Below are 27,620 nucleotides of genomic sequence, written 5' to 3' on the forward strand. Positions count from 1 at the left end.
AGGCACCAAATTGGCAGATCTACTGGGTGAAGTCCAAACCACTGCACCGTCATTATAATAACAGGTGCTTACACCAGGGACTACATCATGGCGTCCAATCGTTAAGAATATCTGAAAATCCAAATATATTAGGAAACGTTACACTGGACAATTTTAGTGCTCTGTTCCCAACTGAGCTGATGAATTTCCATTGTTCTGCTCTGTGACAGGATTGTTTTGAGAGCAGTGCCAGATCCATTAGATAACTAACATCAATAGCGCTAACGACTCCATGATGCGCTATTTTTCCTGACACCTCTACATGACTGCGGTGGATCTACCCGCAAGTGCAGTGGCTTTATTAAAACCAGCGTCTAAAACGCCGGTCTTAATAAATGACCCCCTTTATTCTTATTTAATTTACAATACATGGCGCACATATTTGTTTAGCTTGGAGAATGCTTATTCACATACATACAGTATTCACATACAACATGTTCTTCATTTATGGCTTCTTGGAAAAGTGTCAGTGGTTTCTGTTTTATTACAAGCAGCTTTTATTGTTATTTTTTATTCCACAGCTGGAGATGTTCCAGTGACTCGGGTTTGAGGGGTCAGGCCAACCCTGGCAGCCCGTCCTAGCAATGGTTAATGACACTAAAAACAAATTCCTGAAAACGTTGCCGCTATATGCACAATTATTTGCAATAATTAATTTACTCAATATGTTGGGTTTACTGAGCCCAGATCCTGGTTGAAAGATGATTTGATAAACTCAATGACTGGTCCTTTGTAAAATTTCACAATTTATTACATGCATATGCTACTTGTTAAACTATATGACAGCATATTGCCCTATAAGAAAAAAGACATCCAATACATATAAATAAAAATGAATAAAAGAATAAAGATGAACTTTCACATAAAATCTCAGTCCCTCTATTTTGTTACAGTGCAAAGCTCTCGCACTGTTCAATACGATCAATGTTCCGTAGAGTTATTCCGTGCTCAAGTATGGAGCTTGCTGTTTTTAATTGTATGGTAATTCTGATATATCTGGTTCCCCAAAGTTTTTCCAAACAGCTTTTTAGATTATTATTATTATTTATTATTAAAGAGCCATTCATTCCATAGCGCTGTACATATGAGAAGAGGTATACATACATAATACAGACAATTGCACTAATCATAAGCAAGACGAGTTACAAACTGGTACAGAAGGAAAGAGGGCCCTGCCCGTGAGGGCTTACAATCTACATGGTATGGGAGAAGGACACAGTAGGTGCGGGTGAAGTTGGTCATGGCGGTATAGAGGCAGCAGGGTCACTGGTGGTAGGCTTGTCTGATGAGGTGGGTTTTCAGGTTTCTTTTGAACGATTCCACTGTAGGTGAGAGTCTGAAATGTTGGGGTAGCGAGTTCCAGAGTGTGGGGGATGCACTGGAGAAATCTTGGAGTCTATTGTGGGAAGAGGTGATAAGAGGAGAGGAGAGAAGGAGGTCTTGTGAGGATCGGAGAGTGCGTGTGGGGATGTATCGGGAAAGTAGCGCCGAGATGTAGTGAGGGGACAGGTTATGGACGGCCTTGTATGTATTTGTTAGTACTTTGAAGTGAATTCGCTGGGCAATGGGGAGCCAGTGAAGGGATTGGCAGAGAGGAGAGGCAGAGGAGTAACAGGGTGAGAGGTGGATTAGTCGGGCAGCAGAGTTGAGGATAGATTGGAGGGGTGCGAGAGTGCTAGATGGAAGGCCACAGAGGAGAGTGTTGCAGCAGTCTAGGTGGGAGATGATGAGGGCATGTACAAGCATTTTGACAGATTCAAAGTTAAGGAAAGTGCGGATGGGGGAGATGTTTTTGAGTTGTAGGCGGCAGGTGGTGGAAAGGGCTTGGATGTGCGGTCGGAAGGAAAGGGCAGAATCCAAGCTCACTCCAAGATAGCGGACTTGGTTGACCGGGGAGAGTGTGCAGCCATTGATCGTAATAGATAGGTCTGTTGGGGGGGTTGAGCAAGATGGGGGAAAGATGATGAATTCTGTTTTATCCATGTTAAGTTTTAGAAAGCGAAAGGCGAAGAAGGATGATATAGAAGATAGACATCCAGATCTGTATCAAGTTTTAAAAGGTAGAGTAGAAAATACTATGTTCACACTGGGGAATCTGTATGCTCCGAATAGTGGACAGATCACCTGGCTGCTCCGCACACTGGAGGTTCTAAAAACCTTTAAGGAAGGACACCTCATCATGGGAGGTGACCTTAACCTCACGCTTGACCCATCCAAAGACTCGACCTCTACAGGTCGACCCCCCTCTAGGAGACAGTTGAGGAGACTCCTTCTCACCATCACGGATTTAGGGATCTCGGATGTCTGGCGCCTCCTCCATCCTGAGGAAAATGATTACCCTTCCACTCACGGACTCATAACACATATCAGCGTCTGGACTATATACTCTTAACTAACCATCTGTTGTCTTCAGTTACGGAGGCCAGTATTGGGAACATAGTCGTTTCTGATCATGCGCCGGTGAGTGTGAGGGTGAGGTTTCAGGCTTTACCTCTGAGATCCTGGGTCTGGAGGTTGAATGAGACGCTCCTAGAGGAGGAACCACATAGACAGGCTGTTGAACAGTGCCTTAAAAACTACTTTAAGGAAAATGCTAGACGACGACTAGGCGACTGAGGCATAAGGTTACTGACCTTTTGAACGTCCGGGCGGCTAGAGCACTGAAGATCCTGCGTTTTAAACAATATCTGCACGGGAACAGGGTCTCCAAATTAGTCTCTAACCTCCTCAAGGGCCAAAGGAATAAGTCCTTTATTCAAGCCATCAAATCGGCCTCGGGCCCCCGACTTATCAATACCCCAGCGATAGCTCAAGAGTTTTGCTCCTTCTATTCGACTTTGTATAATCTTCCGGCACCCCTCACTAGACAGCAACTCGACGAGCGCATATCGGAGTTTCTTGGCTCCATCAACATCCCGTAGCTATCTACAGATAATATGCGCGAGCTGCTTCAGCCATTCACAGTAGAAGAGGTAGATCAAGTCCTTGCATCCATCCCTTCTGGTAAGAGCCCTGGGCCTGATGGGTTCCCAATATCCTATTATAAAAAGTTCAAGGACATCCTAACCCCCCATTTTGTTGATGTATGTAATCTCCTCCTCAAAGGTGGGTCTCTGACCCCGCAAGCCCACATAACGATTATCCACAAAGATGGGAAGGATAAGGAGGCCTGTGGAAGTTACAGACCGATATCGCTGCTAAATACTGATCTAAAATGGTGGGCTAAGTTGCTTAATAGCAGGATCTCGAGGTTGCTTCCTGGGCTTGTGGGTGAAGAGCAGGTGGGTTTTGTTGCAGGCAGAGAGGGCAGACATAACATTAGCAGAGTGATACATATGATCACCCACGCCATCAAAACCAAGTCCCCCCTTGTGCTCCTAGGCACAGACGCTGAGAAGGCGTTCAATAGGGTCAGTTGGGACTATATGAGAAAAGCATTAAATGCCTTTGGCATCCCAGAGGACTTCATAAGAGCTATTTATACTTTGTACTCAGCACCATCTGCGAGAGTGCTGGTCAACGGAACCCTATCGGACGCCTTCCAAATCAAAAATGGTACCCGTCAAGGTTGCCCGCTGTCCCCCACCCTGTTTGTCCTCACCCTAGAGACGCTTCTACTAAAGTTTCGCCAATCTCCCAAGATGAAAGGGGGGAAATTGGGAAGTTACACCCACAAGATGGCCGCCTTCGCGGATGATTTATTGCTCTTGATGACAAACCCTGAAGAGGCTCTGCCGGAGGTTATGCAGATATTCGAATCTTTTGGGCTAATCTCAAATTTCAAGATTAACTTTGATAAGTCGGAGGCCTTAGGCATCTCCCTGTCGGCTGCCCTACGTGCTAAGGTTAAGGCCCTCACGCCATTTAACCACTTCAGCCCCCAGTGCTTAAACACCCTGAAAGACCAGGCCACTTTTTACACTTCTGACCTACACTACTTTCACCATTTATTGCTCGGTCATGCAACTTACCACCCAAATGAATTTTACCTCCTTTTCTTCTCACTAATAGAGATTTCATTTGGTGGTATTTCATTGCTGCTGACATTTTTACTTTTTTTGTTATTAATCGAAATTTAACGATTTTTTTGCAAAAAAATGACATTTTTCACTTTCAGTTGTAAAATTTTGCAAAAAAAACTTCATCCATATATAAATTTTGCTCTAAATTTATTGTTCTACATGTCTTTGATAAAAAAAAAATGTTTGGGTAAAAAAAAAAAATGGTTTGGGTAAAAGTTATAGCGTTTACAAACTATGGTACAAAAATGTGAATTTCCGCTTTTTGAAGCAGCTCTGACTTTCTGAGCACCTGTCATGTTTCCTGAGGTTCTACAATGCCCAGACAGTACAAACACCCCACAAATGACCCCATTTCGGAAAGTACACACCCTAAGGTATTCGCTGATGGGCATATTGAGTTCATAGAACTTTTTATTTTTTGTCACAAGTTAGCGGAAAATGATGATTATTTTTTTTTTTTTCTTACAAAGTCTCATATTCCACTAACTTGTGACAAAAAATAAAAAGTTCTATGAACTCACTATGCCCATCAGCGAATACCTTGGGGTCTCTTCTTTCCAAAATGGGGTCACTTGGGGGGTAGTTATACTGCCCTGGCATTCTAGGGGCCCAAATGTGTGGTAAGGAGTTTGAAATCAAATTCTGTAAAAAATGACGAGTGAAATCCGAAAGGTGCTCTTTGGAATATGGGCCCCTTTGCCCACCTAGGCTGCAAAAAAGTGTCACACATCTGGTATCTCTGTATTCAGGAGAAGTTGAGGAATGTGTTTTGGGGTGTCTTTTTACATATACCCATGCTGGGTGAGATAAATATCTTGGTCAAATGCCAACTTTGTATAAAAAAATGGGAAAAGTTGTCTTTTGCCAAGATATTTCTCTCACCCAGCATGGGTATATGTAAAATGACACCCCAAAACACATTCCCCAACTTCTCCTGAGTACGGAGATACCAGATGTGTGACACTTTTTTGCAGCCTAGGTGGGCAAAGGGGCCCATATTCCAAAGAGCACCTTTCGGATTTCACATGTCATTTTTTACAGAATTTGATTTCAAACTCCTTACCACACATTTGGGCCCCTAGAATGCCAGGGCAGTATAACTACCCCACAAGTGACCCCATTTTGGAAAGAAGACACCCCAAGGTATTCCGTGAGGGGCATGGCAAGTTCCTAGAATTTTTTATTTTTTGTCACAAGTTAGTGGAAAATGATGATTTTTATTTTTTATTTTTTTTTCATTCAAAGTCTCATATTCCACTAACTTGTGACAAAAAATAAAAACTTCCATGAACTAACTATGCCCATCAGCGAATACCTTGGGGTCTCTTCTTTCCAAAATTGGGTCACTTGTGGGGTAGTTATACTGCCCTGGCATTCTAGGGGCCCAAATGTGTGGTAAGGAGTTTGAAATCAAATTCTGTAAAAAATGACCTGTGAAATCCGAAAGGTGCTCTTTGGAATATGGGCCCCTTTGCTCACCTAGGCTGCAAAAAAGTGTCACACATCTGGTATCTCTGTATTCAGGAGAAGTTGAGGAATGTGTTTTGGGGTGTCTTTTTACATATACCCATGCTGGGTGAGATAAATATCTTGGTCAAATGCCAACTTTGTATAAAAAAATGGGAAAAGTTGTCTTTTGCCAAGATATTTCTCTCACCCAGCATGGGTATATGCAAAATGACACCCCAAAACACATTCCCCAACTTCTCCTGAGTACGGAGATACCAGATGTGTGACACTTTTTTGCAGCCTAGGTGGGCAAAGGGGCCCATATTCCAAAGAGCACCTTTCGGATTTCACAGGTCATTTTTTACAGAATTTGATTTCAAACTCCTTACCACACATTTGGGCCCCTAGAATGCCAGGGCAGTATAACTACCCCACAAGTGACCCCATTTTGGAAAGAAGAGACCCCAAGGTATTCGCTGATGGGCATAGTGAGTTCATGGAAGTTTTTATTTTTTGTCACAAGTTAGTGGAATATGAGACTTTGTATGAAAAAAAAAAAAAAAAAAATCTGCATTTTCCACTAACTTGTGACAAAAAATAAAAAATTCTAGGAACTCGCCATGCCCCACACGGAATACCTTGGGGTGTCTTCTTTCCAAAATGGGGTCACTTGTGGGGTAGTTATACTGCCCTGGCATTTTCCAGGGGCCCTAATGTGTGGTAAGTAGGTAAATGACCTGTGAAATCCGAAAGGTGCTCTTTGGAATATGGGCCCCTTTGCCCACCTAGGCTGCAAAAAAGTGTCACACATGTGGTATCGCCGTATTCAGGAGAAGTTGGGGAATGTGTTTTGGGGTGTCATTTTACATATACCCTTGCTGGGTGAGAGAAATATCTTGGCAAAAGACAACTTTTCCCATTTTTTTATACAAAGTTGGCATTTGACCAAGATATTTATCTCACCCAGCATGGGTATATGTAAAATGACACCCCAAAACACATTCCCCAACTTCTCCTGAGTACGGCGATACCAGATGTGTGACACTTTTTTGCAGCCTAGATGCGCAAAGGTGCCCAAATTCCTTTTAGGAGGGCATTTTTAGACATTTGGATACCAGACTTCTTCTCACGCTTTGGGGCCCCTAGAATGCCAGGGCAGTATAAATACCCCACATGTGACCCCATTTTGGAAAGAAGACACCCCAAGGTATTCAATGAGGGGCATGGCGAGTTCATAGAAATTTTTTTTTTTGGCACAAGTTAGCGCAAATTGATATTTTTTATTTTTTTCTCACAAAGTCTCCCTTTCCGCTAACTTGGGACAAAAATTTCAATCTTTCATGGACTCAATATGCCCCTCACGGAATACCTGGGGGTGTCTTCTTTCCGAAATGGGGTCACATGTGGGGTATTTATACTGCCCTGGCATTCTAGGGGCCCTAAAGCGTGAGAAGAAGTCTGGAATATAAATGTCTAAAAAATTTTACGCATTTGGATTCCGTGAGGGGTATGGTGAGTTCATGTGAGATTTTATTTTTTGACACAAGTTAGTGGAATATGAGACTTTGTAAGAAAAAAAAATAATAATTCCGCTAACTTGGGCCAAAAAAATGTCTGAATGGAGCCTTACAGAGGGTGATCAATGACAGGGGGGTGATCAATGACAGGGGGGTGATCAATGACAGGGGGGTGATCAATGACAGGGGGGTGATCAATGACAGGGGGGTGATCAATGACAGGGGGGTGATCAGGGAGTCTATATGGGGTGATAACCACAGTCATTGATCACGCCCGTGTAAGGCTTCATTCAGACGTCCGTATGCGTTTTGCGGATCCGATCCATCTATCAGTGCATCCGTAAAAATCATGCGGACATCTGAATGGAGCTTTACAGGGGGGTAATCAATGACAGGGGGGGTGATCAATGACAGGGGGATGATCAGGGAGTCTATATGGGGTGATAACCACAGTCATTGATCATGCCCCTGTAAGGCTTCATTAAGACGTCCGGATGCATTTTGCGGATCCGATCCATCTATCAGTGCATCCGTAAAAATCATGCGGACATCTGAATGGAGCTTTACAGGGGGGTAATCAATGACAGGGGGGTGATCAGGGAGTCTATATGGGGTGATAACCACAGTCATTGATCACGCCCCTGTAAGGCTTCATTCAGACGTCCGGATGCGTTTTGCGGATCCGATCCATCTATCAGTGCATCCGTAAAAATCATGCGGACATCTGAATGGAGCTTTACAGGGGGGTAATCAATGACAGGGGGGTGATCAGGGAGTCTATATGGGGTGATAACCACAGTCATTGATCATGCCCCTGTAAGGCTTCATTCAGACGTCCGGATGCGTTTTGCGGATCCGATCCATCTATCAGTGCATCCGTAAAAATCATGCGGACATCTGAATGGAGCTTTACAGGGGGGTAATCAATGACAGGGGGGTGATCAATGACAGGGGGGTGATCAGGGAGTCTATATGGGGTGATAACCACAGTCATTGATCATGCCCCTGTAAGGCTTTATTCAGACGTCCTGATGCGTTTTGCGGATCTGATCCATCTATCAGTGGATCCGTAAAAATCATGCGGACATCTGAATGGAGCTTTACAGGGGGGTAATCAATGACAGGGGGGTGATCAGGGAGTCTATATGGGGTGATAACCACAGTCATTGATCATGCCCCTGTAAGGCTTCATTCAGACGTCCGGATGCGTTTTGCGGATCCGATCCATCTATCAGTGCATCCGTAAAAATCATGCGGACATCTAAATGGAGCTTTACAGGGGGGTAATCAATGACAGGGGGGTGATCAGGGAGTCTATATGGGGTGATAACCACAGTCATTGATCATGCCCCTGTAAGGCTTCATTCAGACGTCCGGATGCGTTTTGCGGATCCGATCCATCTATCAGTGCATCCGTAAAAATCATGCGGACATCTGAATGGAGCTTTACAGGGGGGTAATCAATGACAGGGGGGTGATCAGGGAGTCTATATGGGGTGATAACCACAGTCATTGATCATGCCCCTGTAAGGCTTCATTCAGACGTCCGGATGCGTTTTGCGGATCCGATCCATCTATCAGTGCATCCGTAAAAATCATGCGGACATCTGAATGGAGCTTTACAGGGGGGTAATCAATGACAGGGGGGGTGATCAATGACAGGGGGGTGATCAGGGAGTCTATATGGGGTGATAACCACAGTCATTGATCATGCCCCTGTAAGGCTTCATTCAGACGTCCGGATGCGTTTTGCGGATCCGATCCATCTATCAGTGCATCCGTAAAAATCATGCGGACATCTGAATGGAGCTTTACAGGGGGGTAATCAATGACAGGGGGGTGATCAGGGAGTCTATATGGGGTGATAACCACAGTCATTGATCATGCCCCTGTAAGGCTTCATTCAGACGTCCGTATGCGTTTTGCGGATCCGATCCATCTATCAGTGCATCCGTAAAAATCATGCGGACATCTGAATGGAGCTTTGCAGGGGGGTAATCAATGACAGGGGGGTGATCAATGACAGGGGGGTGATCAGGGAGTCTATATGGGGTGATCACCACAGTCATTGATCACTCCCGTTTAAGGCTTCATTCAGACGTCCGGATGCGTTTTGCGGATCCGATCCATCTATCAGTGGATCCGTAAAAATCATGCGGACGTCTGAATGGAGCTTTACAGGGGGTTGATCAATGACAGGGGGGTAATCAATGACAGGGGGGTGATCAGGGAGTCTATATGGGGTGATCAGGGGTGATCAGGGGCTAATAAGGGGTTAATAAGTGACGGGGGGGGGGGGGGGGTGTAGTGTAGTGTAGTGGTGCTTGGTGCTACTTTACTGAGCTACCTGTGTCCTCTGGTGGTCGATCCAAACAAAGGGGATCACCAGAGGACCAGGTAGCAGGTATATTAGACGCTGTTATCAAAACAGCGTCTAATATACCTGTTAGGGGTTAAAAAAAACACATCTCCAGCCTGCCAGCGAACGATCGCCGCTGGCAGGCTGGAGATCAACTCTCTTACCTTCCGTTCCTGTGAGCGTGCGCGCCTGTGTGCGCGCGTTCACAGGAAATCTCGCGTCTCGCGAGATGACGCATATATGCGTGACTCTGCGCAGGGCTGCCACCTCCGGAACGCGATCCTGCGTTAGGCGGTCCGGAGGTGGTTAAATGGCCTACACAGGCAATAAAATATTTGGGAGTCTTGATCCCGATGGATCCCAAACTTCTGTTTAGTCTTAATTTCCCTCCACTACTCTCCAAAGTCACTTCCATTCTCTCAAAAAGCTCCTCACCTTTCCTCACCTGGCTAGGCAGGAAAAATGTCCTAACCACCTACATTCTGCCATTGATAATGTATACCTTAAGGGCCCTTCCTATTAGTTCCGGGTAACTTCATAAATAAACTACAAACCATTATGAGCAAATATCTCTGGGATAAGATTGTAACGAATAAGATAGGGGGCGGCACCACTGCTCCGGCTGAATACACGAGGAGAAGGACGCTGTATATGGCTGGAGAGGACCCACGCGGTCGGCGGTGCTCAGCTGTAGAAGCAAGATGCAAGAATCACGGTAATGTAGAAAGGAACAAGACAGCGGCACTCACCCGTGTGGAAAATCAGCAACTTTATTATTCGGATGCTACATCAGGCAGGGGGCGGACAATTCAAAACACACGCATTGATCAGCAAGGCTAGGCAGGAAAAATGTCCTAACCACCTACATTCTGCCATTGATAATGTATACCTTAAGGGCCCTTCCTATTTTAGTTCCGGGTAACTTCATAAATAAACTACAAACCATTATGAGCAAATATCTCTGGGATAAGGGTCGCTCTAGAGTGTCCCTCCGCCTTCTCTCCCGTAGGAAAAAACACGGGGGTATTTCTCTCCCGGACATTCCGACCTATATCCAGGCCATTAATCTAGAAAGGTGGCTTAGGCTGACCAGACAAGAGATTCACTGCATGCATGTAGACCTAGAACTGGCCCTGCTAGGCAAAGATGCATTTCACAGATTGTGGACACCTGGGAGAGCAGGTGAGGGGACCAAAATAGATAGCGAACTTACCAGAGGGATGCTCCATGTCTGCCACAAATCAAGGGAACTTACCTCTAGTCAGGCCAAGATTTCTCCTTTGGCTCCTTTATCAGTTGTACCCATCCTCATGTACCCACAAATTAAGTCTTCATCAGACCTTTGGCTCTCATTGTCCCGTTACAGATTGGGAGATTTGAAAGGGATTCAGGCCCCTACCGGCTTTTACACTGCCCTCTCAGGTGATACAGAACCTGGGAAAAACTTCATTCAAAGGAATGATTTTGAGAATATCTGTAGGCAGTTCATGGCCTCCAAGTACATTCCACTGCCTGACCCGACGTGGTTAGAGAACTTAATTTCATTGCCAAGTCTACCCCACAAGTGTACCACCCTCATTTATAGGCAAATTCTCAGTGCGAGAGACTCAAATTCGCCACCATGGGTCGCTGAGTGGGAAAGAGAACTTCACCTTGTTCTAGATGACACTAGCAGAAAGTGGATCCAAAAATGCTCGCACGGTTTCTCCAAGTGCATAAAAGTGCAAGAAAACTCTGTTAAAGAGGACCTTTCACTAGTTTAAAAACTAAAAACTAATTATATCAGTGGGCAGAGTGGCGCCCAGGGGTCCCCCTGCACTTACTAGTATGTCTGGGCGCCGCTCCGTTCTCCCGGTATAGGCTCCGGTGTGTGCAGCTCCCTCTTTTGTACGGGGCAGAGTTTTTGTATTAGGGTTGTCCCTTGCTGCAGCGCTGGCTAATCTTTAAACTAGTGAAAGGTCCTCTTTAAGGTAGCGTTAAGATGGTATAGGACCCCTGAGTACCTTTTTAAAATTAAGTTGCTCCCCACTGATCTCTGCTGGAGATGTAATGCCGCCACTGGTTCCATCTCCCACATCTGGTGGTCCTGCCCGGCCGTTAGACCTTTCTGGGCAGATGTGGAACGCGTTATGAATAAGATTTGTGCCACGACCCTGAGACTTACAGCCCAGCTTGTACTACTCTGGCTGCCCACTCCAGATTTTCGCCCGGGGAAAAAGAATCTGATCACACACTTGCTTATGGCCGCAAAGCTCTTGATTCCCATAAAATGGAGATCAGTTGATCCATCAACATTAGACATGTGGCGTGACAGGGTCCACCAGATGTGCCAAATGGAGGAATTGATAGGTTGGACATATCACAGTAGAGGCCGATTTCTGCAGCTCTGGCAACCCTGGTTAAACTATAGAGCCAGTCTCCTCGATCCTCAGCATTTAGGAACTAATTAGATATGCAGGATGGCAGCTATTTCCTCCTATGGCCTCTGTAGGTCCCTCCCTACCCCCCTACCCCCCCCCCCCCCGCGGCCGCATATAGGGGTTCCATTGGCAAAGATTGCCCATTCCGAGTTTTAGACGACGTGAATAGTCTTAACACCATTGCTATCTCTGAGCGGATTGTAGATTGTATCTTAGGTTGACACAATGTTAGGGCTGTTAGTTCCTTATATGTATGTAACTGATGTTTTTTACATTTGTTTTGTAAGATCATTCCCCTATGGGGCCCTTTAGCCCTAGATGAGTGATTGTCTCATCCTAGCCTGTATTGTTAGGCTGTGCCTTCGAAGGTTTATGCTTTGCTATATTTGCGATGTGATACACTCAACATTGTATTTATGCGCTTATTGATGATCTTTGTTTGTCTAATAAAAAGAGATTTCAAACAGATCTGTATCAAGATGCAAACATTAGGTATCCAGCTTAAGGCCGAATGCACACAACCATGTTCCGCGGCCGAGAGCGGTCCGTGGTATGCCGGGCTGGATTCCTGTTCAGAGCAGGAACGCACGGCGTCATTGGTTCCTATGACGCCGTGTGCTTCATGCCGCCGCTGCACTACAGTAATACACTCGTATAGTGTATTACTGTAGTGCAGCAGCGGCATGAAGCGCACGCCGTCATAACAACCAATGACGCCGTGCGCTCCTGCTCTGAACAGGAATCCAGCCCGGCATACCACGGACCGCTCTCGGCCGCGGAACACGGCCGTGTGCATTCGGCCTAAGTATGATAAAAATGTCTTAAATGGCAAACTCAAAGGTGGCATTTGACATCACTCCAATATATAAAGAGTGATCCTGCTCCTCTTTCTTAATACATTTCGCACCACTGAGGAAGAAACCTCTCCGGTTTCGAAACGCATCTGGTGACTATTAAACCATAGCGAGGTCTATATTTCTGTGCCAAAGAAATCCAGGAGAAAACCATCATTCTACTCTGAAATTGACATCTGCAGCGATAGTTTATATCCAGCATCTCCTTGTTCACAGTCCGCATGCTCTGAAACAACGAAAGTGCCGGCACTAGCGCGAGTCCGACTATAGACACCTGCGGACCACATACACCTGAGGGTGGGAATACCGGAATCCAAAAGCCGCATATATATGTATGTATGTTACAGACAACTGACACATGAAGTTTGCGGAAAGATTTTTTATCATATTTAGGGCTCGTTCACACGAACGCGTGAATCCCGTGCCCTTACTGTGGACCGCAAATTGCGGTCCGCAATGCACGGGCACCGTCCGTGGGCAGGCGCTTGGGGATCGCGGACCCATTCACTTGAATGGGTCCGCGATCCTTCCGTTCCGCAAAAAGATAGAACAAGTTCTATCTTTTTGCGGTGCGGAAGCACGGAACAGAACACCAGAAAGCACTCCATAGTGCTTCCGTAGAGTTCCGCTCTTCCGTTCCGCATCTCTGGATTTGCGGACCCATTGAAATGAATGGGTCCGCATCCGTGAGGCGGAATGGCCACGGAACGGTGCCCGTGTATTGCGGATCCGCAAATGCGGTCCGCAATACGGCAACGGGCATCACACGTTCGTGTGAACGAGCCCTTTAGCTGGATACCTAATGTTTGCATCTTAATATAAATCTAAAAAGCTGTTTGGAAAAACTTTGGGGAACCAGAGATATCAGAATTACAATACAATTAAAAACAGCAAGCTCCATACTTGAGCACGGAATAACTCTACGGAACATTGATCGTATTGAACAGTGCGAGAGCTTTGCACTGTAACAAAATAGAGGGACTGAGATTTTATGTGAAAGTTCATCTTTATTCTTTTATTCATTTTTATTTATATGTATTGGATGTCTTTTTTCTTATAGGGCTATATGCTGTCATATAGTTTAATAAGTAGCATATGCATGTAATAAATTGTGAAATTTTACAAAGGACCAGTCATTGAGTTTATCTTTCCGATGTTACACGCTAGGTGGTATAGCAGACCAGGTCGTACGTCGGTGAGTACTCCACCATTTTGTATTCTTTCATTATATTGAAAGATGATTTGAATGGTTGTACCCAAATCATTCAGCCTCTTATTTTTAGATTTTTTGGGACACCTTCTATTGTGAAAAGAAAAATTAGGCACCTCACAATTCTAGAATTCATATACTCCAAGCCTCACTACAAAGGGATGGATCCTAAATGCATAGCGACATCTTGTGGTCTTCTAGAAAATTACATCTTCTCAATGGTGCATCATTTGCTGATGGCCGTATAGTCCACTTCAGTCATAATCGGCTTATAAAATTACACCAGTTTAAAGTGTAAATTGCTCCAAAAGTGTCCCCAAATGTGATGTGTGACAAGTTTCTGAAAAATTGTGAATTTTCTGGTCATAATTCATGAGAAAAGTGAGTGCAGTCTTTTGGGAGTTTTGGGTCAAATTTGTTTTCAAAGTTTTGGCCACAAATCTAGGCCTCCTCATAGCTGGTGTGGATACTGATAGTAAAATGACTAGTATTATTTTTATGTAGGTACATATGTGGCACCAGTTTGGAAATGGGTGGCACCATGCTCAGACTGGCCCACAGGGGTAAAGGTGAATCTCCCTTTGGGCCCCTGACGAAGGTGGGCCCTTAGTCTCCAAACCCCCTGCACAAGTGGCACATAACACAGTAGACTTTCTGCACTACATACATATATTCAATGCCCAGCACCTCAACCAGCCTATGTTCATATAAAAAACCTGATAGATTATTAAAGAAACTTCCCAGTTTATTATTATAGACACGATCAGAGCTGCGATGACTTCTAAGTATAGAGGAAAGCTGCCAGTGTCCTCTTCTCCCCAGGACCTACCTTCTCAAATTTGCTGCAGGGACCCCCCATAGTCAATCATCTGGTAGCATCTTACTGCTGTGTGAGCAGGTAATATTTGAATGTATCTGTACGGTGGGTCCGCAAAATACATTTTACTGGAGGGCCCTAGGCACCTCAGTCTGACACTAGGTGGCACTAATTTAAGGGCATCGCATGCCAGTATTTTGTAACCCATGCCTGTATTTGTCCAGCAATGAAAGTTGAGCTTTTGGGCATTGATTAGCAGCATTATAGGTGCACTGCAAGTTATAATATGTGTATTATAGTTTTCACGTAGGGTGCTTTCACCCATCGTTTTTTTTAGTGGCATCTGCACTAGGCTATCACCGGCGCTCTCATAGAATTAAATGGAGTGGCGACACATATTTTCAGCCAGCCGCTCTGTGCATTTCAGCGGTGGGAGCCCCAGTGGTAGGATGCCCCACCGATCTGATAGTTGCCCCCTAGCCACTTGTTATAACCGGTATACCCCTTTAATGAATTGCCATATAACATGCCCAATCTCCCAGCACGTCTGTGGAGGGAGACATTCCAGAAGAGTTGTCAAATCTCACAGATGTCGCCACAAGATCCCAGAAGGGAGATCTGCAGAAACCTGGAAATGACTGGACCCCACAGCAAATTTTTGAATGCCCCCCCCCCCCCCCCAAAAAAACAACAACCAGCTGCTTCCCCTATAGTCCTGTCACAAGCTGTGGGTAGAGGTCGGCACAATAGTGCTCTGCCTGCACCCTGCACCAGCCTCAGGGTACTAGACAGGGATAAGAGCACCGCTCTACCTGCTGTACATCTCCAGCTGCCGTAAGGAGACGCTGAGGATTAGGGTATGGCCACGTGAGGCATCAGCAAAGCAAATTTTCCAAACAGTGGGTCAGCAATATACGGGCACCAGCCTTGTGCGCACTCTATTATGGATGCAGACCCATTCACTTGAATGGCTCCGCAATCCGCACAATACAGAGCACTGTGGAGTGGAGGCGCAGAGCGAAAGCACGACTGAGTGCTTCCGTGGGATTTCGATCCGTGCCTCCACAACGCAAAAAAATAAAACATGTTCTATTTTTTGCGGTGTGGACTAAAGGTTGCAGATCGAGAACCCATTCACGTAAATGGGTCCGCATCCGCAAATGGTTGGCACACGGCCAATACCCATGCATTGTGGGCCGCTATTTGCAGTCCGCAGCACGGGCACGGGGCGCACGCGTTCCTGTGCATGAGCCCTAAGATAGATATCAATATCCGATTGATAGGGGTTCGACTCCCGACACCCACACCAATCAGCAGTTATTCAGTAGCTCCCCTGATGGAAACAGGAGCTGGAGCTCCATCTATTGTGTAGTGGACAGAGCTGGTTACTACAGCACTGCTCAGAACAGCTGATCAGCAGGGGTTCCAGGAGCTGGACATCGTCTCTCTAATATTGATGACATATCCTAAAGGTAGGCCATTAATCTAAAAATCCCAGAGAACCCCAATGCAGAGCGTGAAATCTGCTGCAAATCCTCAGCATTTTCACATAGAAATTGGCAACAAAATCTGCACAACTTGATAAGAATTTGCCACTGCAGATTTCATATTCATATTTTGCCCCCACCTATCCCACAGACCGCCTTGACTAGGTGGTACATATAGGTGTGCGTGCTCCTCCTCTCATCAGTTGCTGGATGCACATAGATGTAACTAGGAGCAGCACACTATATGTGCAGGGTCTGCTCTCCTGATTATAGATGCCCAACGGCATAGGTAGGTTTAGAGTAGGACCTGCCTGACTGAGACCACCTTGGCGCTGGTAGGTGGGCACAGATATGTTTTGATCAAAATATATTGTCTGAGAGTCTCAGATTTTATCATATCAAAGTGAAGGCTTAGTCCATATATAATGTTTCATCTATTGTGTTAGTGCATTGTACTCTGTGATTTTTCTTTTATAAATGTTACCATGCACATCCGCATATTTAGTTATCATATCGTGCAGGATGTTTTGTATCTTTTTTCAGTGATTTTTCACTGCAGATTTCAGCCAGATGGATATGTCAAGTTTTTTACCTCTAGGGTCCGGCTACACGGCAAAACAAAGGGATATGGCTACTTGGTGATCTATGTTGCGCGACAGGAATGTAGCATGACCTTTGATATCAAGTATTTTTAATGGTGTCGAATTGCAACATGTAACACATTGCGACACGACAGTCGCAGAAAAATCTGTGTGCAAGCTGCATTGTGTGCAGTTACCTGTATAGTTCCTGGATAGTCACTGGGCGCTGCCTTGTGCTACATGCTAGTTTTGTCTATCTCAACTTCTGTCTCTATACATTCCATTGCTACAGCTTTCCATAGTGTTATCAAGGTGAGGAAGTTCATCATCAGGACCACCCAGGTCTGGTGCATGTCAAAACTTAATTACAGATGTATTACAATCCACTATAGAGCCAGGGGGCTAAGGTCTCATGCACTGGATGTATCCGTTTTGCGGTCCGCAAATCACGGATCACGGCCATGTGCAGGCCACTATTTTTTCAAAGCCCTGTAGAAATGCAAAACAGACAAAAATAGGACATGTTCTATCTTTTTTGCAAGGCGGCAGAACGGACATACGGATGCAGAAAGCAAATGGTGCGCTGTCCACATTTTTTGCAGCCCAACTAAAGTGAACGGGTCCGCATCTGATCCACAAAAAAATGCAGATCGGATGTGGACCGAAAGAAAGGTCGTGTGCATGAGGCCATAGGGTGCAGATTAGGGATCGACCGATTATCGGAAGTACCGATATTATCGGCCGATATTTAGGATTTTGTACATTATCGGTATTGGCATCTAACCTTGCCGACATACCAATAATGCGTATAAAGCGAATACTAGTGAGCGCTTCCATTATGGAAGCGCGCACTAGTATGCATCGGGTGTCGGGAGCTGGGAAGAAGCGCAGCAAGCGCTTCCAATACTCACCCTTCCTGTTCTTCTTTGATGGGGTCCGCACTGCACTGTCCTGACCCCGTACAGCGTCAGGACATAGTGCGCACACTATGACCTGACGCTGCACGCTGTCAAGTGAGAACACAGGGGATGGAGAACACAGGGGAGCGAGACGCCAGACCCAGAGATGAAGAGGAGCCGTGGCGCAGGATAGGTGAGGAGTTTTTATTTTATTCATCTGAGATCTGATAGGGGTTAATAAAGGGCTGCTCTGAGGTCTGATAGGGGTTAATAAAGGTCTGATCTGAGGTCTGATAGGGGTTAATAAAGGTCTGATCTGAGCTCTGATAGGGGTTAATAAAGGGCTGATAGGGATTAATAAAGGTCTGATCTGAGGTCTGATCTGGGGCCCCCTGAAGAAGCGAGGCGAAACACGCGTCGGGTTGGTGCCATCACTCCTCCTCTACTCCGGGTTAGTAGTTGCTTGTCCCATGTTTATTACTTTTTAGATGCTATATTGTATGCAGCCGCAGGGGTGTAACTATAGGGGGTGCAGAGGTAGCAGTCGCTACCGGGCCCAGGAGCCTGAGGTGGCCCAAAGACCCCTGTGGTGCATAAGAAGACACCATTATTATAGAAAGTGCATGCTGGTCAAGTTACACCTCTGGCTCAAGGGGTTGCCGTTTCAATTTTTGCCTCGGGCAGCAGGAAGGCCTTGTGCTTCCTGTCCCTGGCCACAAAGCACTGAGGGAAGGGGGCCCCAAGCTGAACTCTTGCACCAGGGCCCATGAGCCATTAGCTACACCCCTGTATGCAGGACTTTGTACGCAAGGTCCAAACCAGGTACTGACTACATGCACTTTGAGTATGCCTTGTGGAGACTCTGGGCTGAGGTGATAATCATGAGTACTAAATGAGCATAGTGATAGGTTGGGACATGAGTTCAAGTTATGAGCCACTAATACTTGCATAAGTGTCTGTTACACAATATTTGTATTATAATTGCTGCTTATAATGACTGTGCATAACATACCATAGGAGTTACTGTCATTGGAGGGATGGTGGACATATACTTTTCACAGTATTGTCCTGTACTGCTACCATTATATGGATTTTTTATATGGATTATATGGATTTTTGCTACCATTATATGTGTGTATTACTTTTGGTGATTTATCTTTAACATAGCCAAGACGGATCCTGGGTCATGAACTCCATTGAATGTCAATGGGGGACGGATCCGTTTTCTTTTGTGTCAGAGAAAATGGATCCGTCCCTATTGTCTTGGATTGTGGGTCATAATGGATCTGTCTTGCTCCACATCCCTTGACGGAAAGAAAACCGCAGCATGCAGCAGTTTGCTCTCCGGTATGAGAACGCGCAACCAAATGGAACGGAATGCATTTTGGAGCATTCCGTTCTGCTACGTTTTGTCTACATTTACAATGAATGGGGTCAAAACGGAAGCGTTTTTCTCCGGTATTGAGACCCTATGACGGATCTCAATACTGGAAAATAATAACGCTTGTGTGAAAGTAGACTTTAAGTGGCCAGGGCTTAACCTGTTTGGGACACATGACGTACCGGTACGGCATGATGTCCCGGTACGTCATGTGTAGTTTCAATCACCGCCACGCGGTGATCGGAACTGGGTGCCTGCTCAAATCATTGAGCAGGCACCCTGGGACAATGCACGGGGGGAGGGGGTCCTGTGACCCCCCCGTGTCGGCGATCGCAGCAAACCGTAGGTCAATTCAAACCCTCTGGGGACCCGATAACCTGGAACAGGATGGTGATCGGTGGTGTGATAAAACACCACCAATCACCATCCTGCGATCCTGAGAGGTGATGGTGATGGGCCATTAAAATTATTGCAGCGCTCCAGAGCCAGCAACCCAATCTGTGCCCAGCAACCCCTTCACCTTCACCAAGGTATTTAGGGAAAGGTTAGGGACAGGTTGGGTTAGGCAGGGATATTCAGGGAAAGTTTAGTTGAAAAAAAATAAATAAGTTTTTTGTTTCATCGCCCTAAATCGGGTGTCTGGGGTCCACAGCACAGCTGTGTGACCCTAGACCCCCCCCCCCCCCCAGGGGTGCTTGGTGCTGCAGCTTGCTCCCCCCCACAACTTTTTTTGGGGCACAAGCAGTTTTTTTTCTGTGTACCCTGACTGTGGCCAGCACTCTTAGCGTCCGGCCACTGTTAGAGCATCGCACACCCCACCGCTGATCAACTTCGGACGGTTGATCAGTGAGTTTGAATTCTTATATTTTTTTTTTTACATTTTTTGTCCTTTTTTTTTGTCTGTTAGGTTTAGGGTAAGTCCACGAACACCCGTGCCCCCACACACACGCACACCAAATAAAGATTTCCATGCACGCACACACACTCCCCTATGGCCCGCCGGATGTTCTCGGCCGAGGAGACATACGCCCAGCTTGCCTCCGAGTCCGAGAGCCCCAGTGAGGACGAGGATGACCCCACTTTCCTTTTGTCATCCGCGTCCTCCTCATCATCTAGCGATGATGATGAGCCCCCAAGGCGGCGGAGATGCCGCCAGGCGGAGCAAGGGGACCGCCATGCTAGGGACCCTGTGCCCCACACTAGCTCTGGGGCTCGTACTAGTTTTCCAGCCCACCAGTTAAGTCCACCGGAGCCCCGTAACCGGTGAACTTGCATGGTGTACCCCAGAGCATTTTGATCCCGCGATTCCTTTTGATTTTGTAGGCCAACCAGGAATCCAGATTTCTACAGTGGGCTTCACTGAATACGACTACTTTAGTCTTTTTTTCAGTGACCACTTTGTAAATCTGATGGTGGAGCAAACGAACCTGTACGCTCAACAGTTCGTTGCTCAACACACCTTTTTGGCTAGGGCCGGTGGCTGGACTCCGGTCAGTGCAGCCGAGATAAGGACATTTTGGGGCCTCGTGCTGCACATCGGCCTAGTCAAAAAACCTAGTGTCAGGCATTACTGGAGTGGGGACATCCTCTACCAGACCCCACTTTACAGTACGGCCATGACACGCTCCCGGTTTGAGGCCATCCGGAAATGTCTGCATTATGCAGATAATGCAGCATGTCCCCCCCAAGGTGATCCTGCCTATGACCGCCTGTACAAAATCAGGCCGGTCATCAATCACTTTGGGGCCAAATTTTTGGAGGCCTATGTACCTGGAAGGGAGGTAGCGGTTGATGAGTCTCTCATTGCTTTCAAGGGGAGACTCCTTTTCCACCAGTATGTTCCCTCTAAGCGGGCGAGGTATGGCGTGAAGCGAATGTCCCCATGACCAGCAACAGGTTTCCAGTGGTAGATAAGGGTTACCACCTAAACTAGTATCCCCTTGTTCCAGTCCCTCGCCGCCAGATCCACGTCCGCTTGTAGGATAGGAAAAATCAACGCGGCCTCCCTGCCCACCCCCTCCAGGTACCTATCCCCAGGGGTGAGACCCGTGCCCTTACCACTGGAAACCTGTTGCTGGTCAGATATAAGGACAAGAGGGATGTCCTTGTACTGTCTACAATTCACGGTAACGGCATCACCCCTGTCCCTGTGCGAGGTACCAAGGCAACGGTCCTCAAGCCCGATTGTATCGTGGACTACAATCGGTATATGGGAGGAGTTGATCTCTCTGATCAAGTCCTCAAGCCATATAATACCATGCGCAAAACCCGGCATGGTACAAAAAAGTTGCGGTCTACTTGGTACAGGTTGCCTTGTACAACTCTTTTGTGCTGTCCTGGAGCGCTGGCAACACAGGGAGATTCCTGCAGTTCTATAAGGCAGTCCTCAAGGACCTGATTATTTCTAACCGGGAAAGAGCAGGCCGGAGTACCTAGGGAACTGGAGGCGCCTGGATCATCCCTGGCCAACACTTTCCAGGTGTGGTCCCCCATACTGGAAGGAAGGGACGAACCCAAAAAAGATGCAGAGTGTGTCACAGGAGTGGGATACAGAAGGACACCACCACTCAGTGTGACACGTGCCCCGATCATCCGGGCCTCTGCATTATTGGTTGCTTCAGGGATTACCACACTTCCATGGAGTACTAAATTTATATTCCCCTTCTCCAATTTAGCCACTGACAATCGGAAAAAAAAACTATGGTTCTCAGACTTGAGACACTAAAACTATTTTGTAAAACTAAAATAAATAAAAAAAGTAGACATATTAGGTATCGAGGCATCCGTAAGAATCTGCTCTATAAAAATACCCCATGACCTAACCGCTCAGATGAACACAGTAAAAAAAAAAAAAAAACGGTGCCAAAACAGCTATTTTTGGGCAAATTTTCCATTTTAAACCGTTTTTTTCCAGTAAAAAAAGCAAGGGTTAACAGCCAAACAAAACTTAATATTTACTACCTTGATTCTGCAGTTTACAGAAACACCCCATATGTGGTCGTAAACTGCTGTATGACCAAACGGCAGGGCGCATAAGGAAAGGAACGCCGTATGGTTTCTGGAAGGCAGATTTTGATGGCCTTTTTTTTTGGCACCATGTCCCATTTGAAGCCCCCCTGATGCACCCCTAGAGTAAAAACTCCATAATAGTGACCCCATCTAAGAAACTACACCCCTCAACGTATTCAAAACTGATTTTACAAACTTTATTAACCCTTTAGGTGTTCAACAGTTTATGGCAAATGGAGATGAAATTTCAGAATTTCTATTTTTGGTAACCTTGCCTCACAAAAATTTAATATAGAGCAACCAAAAATCATATGTACCCTAAAAATAGTCCAAACAAAACTGCCACCTTATCCCTTAGTTTCCAAAATGGGGTCACTTTTATGGAGTTTCTACTCTAGGGGTGCATCAGGGGGGCTTCAAATGGGACATGGTGTAAATAAACCAGTCCAGCAAAATATGCCTTCCAAAAACCAAACGGCGCACCTTTCCCTCTACGCCCTGCTGTGTGCCCGTACAGTAGTTTACGACCACATATGGGGTGTTTCTGCAAACTACAGAATCAGGGCAATAAACATTGAGTTTTGTTTGGCTGTTAACCCTTGCTTTGTTACTGGAAAAAAATTGATTAAAATGGAAAATTAGCCAAAAAAATTTAAATTCTTAAATTTCATCTCCATTTGCCAATAATTCTTGTGGAACACCTAAAGGGTTCATGACGCTTGTAAAATCAGTTTTGAATACCTTGAGGGGTGTAGTTTCTAAAATGGGGTCATTTTTGGGTGGTTTCTATTATGTAAGCCTCACAAAGACTTGACTTCAGACCTGAACTGGTCCTTAAAAAGTGGGTTTTTGAAAATTTCTGATAAATTTCAAGATTTGCTTCTAAACTTCTAAGCCTTGTAACGTCCCCCAAAAATAAAATATCATTCCCAAAATTATCCAAACATGAAGTAGACATATGGGGAATGTAAAGTAATAACTATTTTTGGAGGTATTACTATGTATTATAGAAGTAGAGAAATTGAAACTTAAAAATTTGCTAATTTTTCAAAATCTTGGGTAAGTTTGGTATTTTTTTTTATAAATAAAATTATTTATTTTTTTACTCCATTTTACCAATGTCATGAAGTACAATATGTGACGAGAAAAACAATCTCAGAATGGCCTGGATATGTCAAAGCGTTTTAAAGTTATCACCACATAAAGTGACACTGGTCAGATTTGCAGAAAAAATGGCCTGGTCCTTAAGGTGAAAATGAGCCCGGTCCCTAAGGGGTTAAGCTCACAATTTCTGCGCAGCCGCTGCAAGCACCACGTTGCGCCTCCCTGTTATCTCGTCTCACAAATTGCCAAGTATACCATAGAAACAACTGCCTCATGGGCTTTGTGTCACACTTTGTACAGTAACGTGCTCCATCATTCACATTGAGTCATTTATTACATTGGATTATTTGTCATGAGTTAATAAAGCTTATTTCCAGAAGGAAAAAAAAAAATCAAGACACGGGGAGTCAGGCAGCGCCATGTTTTAATATACCAACTCGCCCTGGATTCGTCGGCTCGTGATTGGCTGGAGGAGTCACGTGCTTTGTGACAGACGGCGGCCTGGACTCAGCATGGAGCACTTGGAGGCTTTAGCTTTGTGGATACGGAAAAATTGTTTCAACGAGAAGTTCCGCAGACACGCTGTATGGGGACTGGCGGGCATCTCGCTGCTCGGCTCGCTGGTGAAGGAGCAATGGCCGCTGCCGGACTCTTACCTCAATAACAAGAAGAACGTCCTGAATGTGTGAGTGAAGGGGGCGGGGCCTGGGCAGGTCAAAGACTTGTCATTGTATTGTGTGATGTGCAGGGCTCCCCCTGCTTTCTGCAGTCGGTTACTGCTAGACTTCAAATAAGTGGTGTCCATAGAAGTTACACGTCCTGAGAGATTATAAAAGTGGGAGTTCGCCACAGGCAGCACCCTGCCAAAGTCAGTGCACCCATAATGTCAGCCACAGGCAGCACCCTGCCATAACAGTGCCCCCATAATGTCAGCCACAGGCAGCACCCTTCCATAACAGTGCCCCCATAATGTCAGCCACAGGCAGCACCCTGCCAAAACAGTGCCCCCATAATGTCAGCCACAGGCAGCACCCTGCCAAAACAGTGCCCCCATAATGTCAGCCACAGGCAGCACCCTGCCATAACAGTGCCCCCATAATGTCAGCCACAGGCAGCACCCTGCCATAACAGTGCCCCCATAATGTCAGCCACAGGCAGCACCCTGCCATAACAGTGCCCCCATAATGTCAGCCACAGGCAGCACCCTGCCAAAACAGTGCCCCCATAATGTCAGCCACAGGCAGCACCCTGCCAAAACAGTGCCCCCATAATGTCAGCCACAGGCAGCACCCTTCCATAACAGTGCCCCCATGATGTCATCCACAGGCAGCACCCTGCCATAACAGTGCCCCCATAATGTCAGCCACAGGCAGCACCCTGCCATAACAGTGCCCCCATAATGTCAGCCACAGGCAGCACCCTGCCATAACAGTGCCCCCATAATGTCAGCCACAGGCAGCACCCTGCCAAAACAGTGCCCCCATGTCTTCAGCCACAGGCAGCACCCTGCCATAACAGTGCCCCCATAATGTCAGCCACAGGCAGCACCCTGCCATAACAGTGCCCCCATAATGTCAGCCACAGGCAGCACCCTGCCAAAGTCAGTGCACCCATAATGTCAGCCACAGGCAGCACCCTGCCATAACAGTGCCCCCATAATGTCAGCCACAGGCAGCACCCTGCCAAAACAGTGCCCCCATAATGTCAGCCACAGGCAGCACCCTTCCATAACAGTGCCCCCATAATGTCAGCCACAGGCAGCACCCTGCCATAACAGTGCCCCCATAATGTCAGCCACAGGCAGCACCCTGCCATAGCAGTGCCCCCATAATGTCAGCCACAGGCAGCACCCTGCCAAAACAGTGCCCCCATAATGTCAGCCACAGGCAGCACCCTGCCAAAACAGTGCCCCCATAATGTCAGCCACAGGCAGCACCCTGCCATAACAGTGCCCCCATAATGTCAGCCACAGGCAGCACCCTGCCAAAACAGTGCCCCCATAATGTCAGCCACAGGCAGCACCCTGCCAAAACAGTGCCCCCATAATGTCAGCCACAGGCAGCACCCTGCCATAACAGTGCCCCCATAATGTCAGCCACAGGCAGCACCCTGCCATAACAGTGCCCCCATAATGTCAGCCACAGGCAGCACCCTGCCATAACAGTGCCCCCATAATGTCAGCCACAGGCAGCACCCTGCCATAACAGTGCCCCCATAATGTCAGCCACAGGCAGCACCCTGCCATAACAGTGCCCCCATAATGTCAGCCACAGGCAGCACCCTGCCATAACAGTGCCCCCATAATGTCAGCCACAGGCAGCACCCTGCCATAACAGTGCCCCCATAATGTCAGCCACAGGCAGCACCCTGCCAAAACAGTGCCCCCATAATGTCAGCCACAGGCAGCACCCTGCCAAAACAGTGCCCCCATAATGTCAGCCACAGGCAGCACCCTTCCATAACAGTGCCCCCATAATGTCAGCCACAGGCAGCACCCTGCCATAACAGTGCCCCCATAATGTCAGCCACAGGCAGCACCCTGCCATAGCAGTGCCCCCATAATGTCAGCGCCCCCATAATGTCAGCCACAGGCAGCACCCTGCCTTACAGTGCCTGCCAAAGTCATTGCCCCCATAGTGTTGCCAGCCACAATCAGCCCTCTACAGTCAGTGTCCCTCATAACTTTGCCAGCCACAGTCAGTGCCCACAATATGTTCCCGGCCACAGTTGACCCCCCCATACTTTTGCCACTTTGCTGTCTGCTGACATAGGTTTTTTCTTTGCTTTCCTGTAGGTATTTTGTCAAGGTCTCCTGGGGGTGGACATTCCTCTCCCTTTTGCCTTTCATCGCCTTGACCAGCTATGTCGCTACGAGAAGCCTGGGCACAGTTTTCCGCAGGCTGGGCGCCCTCCTGGTAGGGACCCTGGTCTGGTATACCTGCACCCAGTTCTTCATGATGATTGAGAACTACACTGGCACGTGTTACAACTCCTCCATGGTGCCGGAGATCAGACCGGAGCACACGGATAAACGCTCGTGTCTCACCAGCGGAGGCTTCTGGGATGGGTTTGACATATCCGGCCATTCCTTCCTGTTGCCGTACTGCACCCTGATGATCCTGGAAGAAACCGCCGTTGTCCACATTGTCCGTTTTGAGAAGTCCTGGCAGAAGCATCTCATCAATGCCCTGACTTTGTCCCTGGCGTTCCTGGTTTTTGTCTGGGTTTTTATGTTTTTTTGTACCGCCATTTATTTTCACAACTTCTTCCAAAAACTCCTGGGAACCAGTTTTGGAATTTTGGGGTGGTACGTCACTTACAGGCGGTGGTACCTGACGCCATATTCCCCTGGACTCCCTCCGAGATCTACTGCCAAAGAGGGGAAAAGAGGCTATAGTAAATAATGCCAGGTAGTACCAGGAGCATGCCCCTAAAAAAAAAACCTCTCTGTTCCTACCATTTCCTACTTATTATCTGTTTCTGGGAAAGCTGGGTGACTCGAATTGCCAGTATTACATCTAGCAATGTTTGCCAGGCTCAGGAGGAGACCATAGAAAGCTGGGTGGGAGCTGTAATGGTGGACATATTGGAGGTCATCTACTGTAGCTTTCCCAGGAACAGATATCACTCAGAAAATGGCAGTGATTTATTATTGTATCTTTTTTTTTTTTTTAGGAGGAAATGCTCTTTTATCTGCCATATTGGCCATACAGTTTACAGAGACCAGCCTAGAATATTTAATGTAAAAAATACAATGCAACAGCTCTCTGCAAACCAAATAAAGTACAAAAAAGTATTCTAATGCTAGGCTTATTATGTAAATGAGAGATGCTTGGCAAATACCGGAGGTGCGGCTGACACTTCAGTCGTGCACTTCCGACCGGCCCGTCTGCCCCATAATTAGGCCGAATGCACACGGCCGTGGTATCCGGGCCTGGCATCCTGCTGACAGCATTGGTTGCTATGACGCCGTGCGCTTCATGCCGCCGCTGCACTACAGTAATACACTCATATAGATCATACAAGTTTATTACTGTAGTGCAGCGGCGGCATGAAGCGCACGGCATCATGACAACCAATGACTCCGTGCTCTCCTGCTGTCAGCAGGATGCCAGGCCAGGATACCAGGGACCGCTCCACATCCGTGTGCATTCGGCCTTAGGGTCCATTCACACGTCCGTTGTTTCTTTCCTGATCTGTTCAGTTTTTTGCGGAACAGATCTGGACCCATTCATTTTCAATGGGTCCTGAAAAAAAATCAGACATTGAGCTGTCCGATTTTTTTCAGGACCCATTGAAAATGAATGGGTCCAGATCTGTTCCGCAAAAAACGGAACAGATCAGGAAAGAAACAACGGACGTGTGAATGGACCCTTAGTGTGAGTATATAGCTTGGCCTGCTCTCCCTCACGCACTGGAAGCCATTTGGCACCAGAAGAGGTATAGGGTGGACTCTCATTGCATTCGTTGGT

At 46.7% G+C, this 27,620-nt stretch overlaps 1 protein-coding gene across 1 annotated transcript; it reads left to right on the forward strand.

The window, feature by feature from the left end:
- The first annotated feature begins 23,603 nt into the window (after positions 1-23,603).
- Positions 23,604-26,590, forward strand: FITM2 (fat storage inducing transmembrane protein 2). The gene is made up of 2 exons (XM_040437830.1): positions 23,604-23,833; positions 25,943-26,590. The coding sequence occupies exons 1-2, from the start codon at positions 23,661-23,663 to the stop codon at positions 26,550-26,552; spliced, it is 783 nt and encodes a 260-aa protein (XP_040293764.1). The 5' UTR covers positions 23,604-23,660; the 3' UTR covers positions 26,553-26,590.
- Positions 26,591-27,620: the final 1,030 nt, after the last annotated feature.

The sequence above is a fragment of the Bufo bufo genome, chromosome 6, assembly GCF_905171765.1.
Source record: "Bufo bufo chromosome 6, aBufBuf1.1, whole genome shotgun sequence".
Classification (NCBI taxonomy): Eukaryota; Metazoa; Chordata; class Amphibia; order Anura; family Bufonidae; genus Bufo; species Bufo bufo.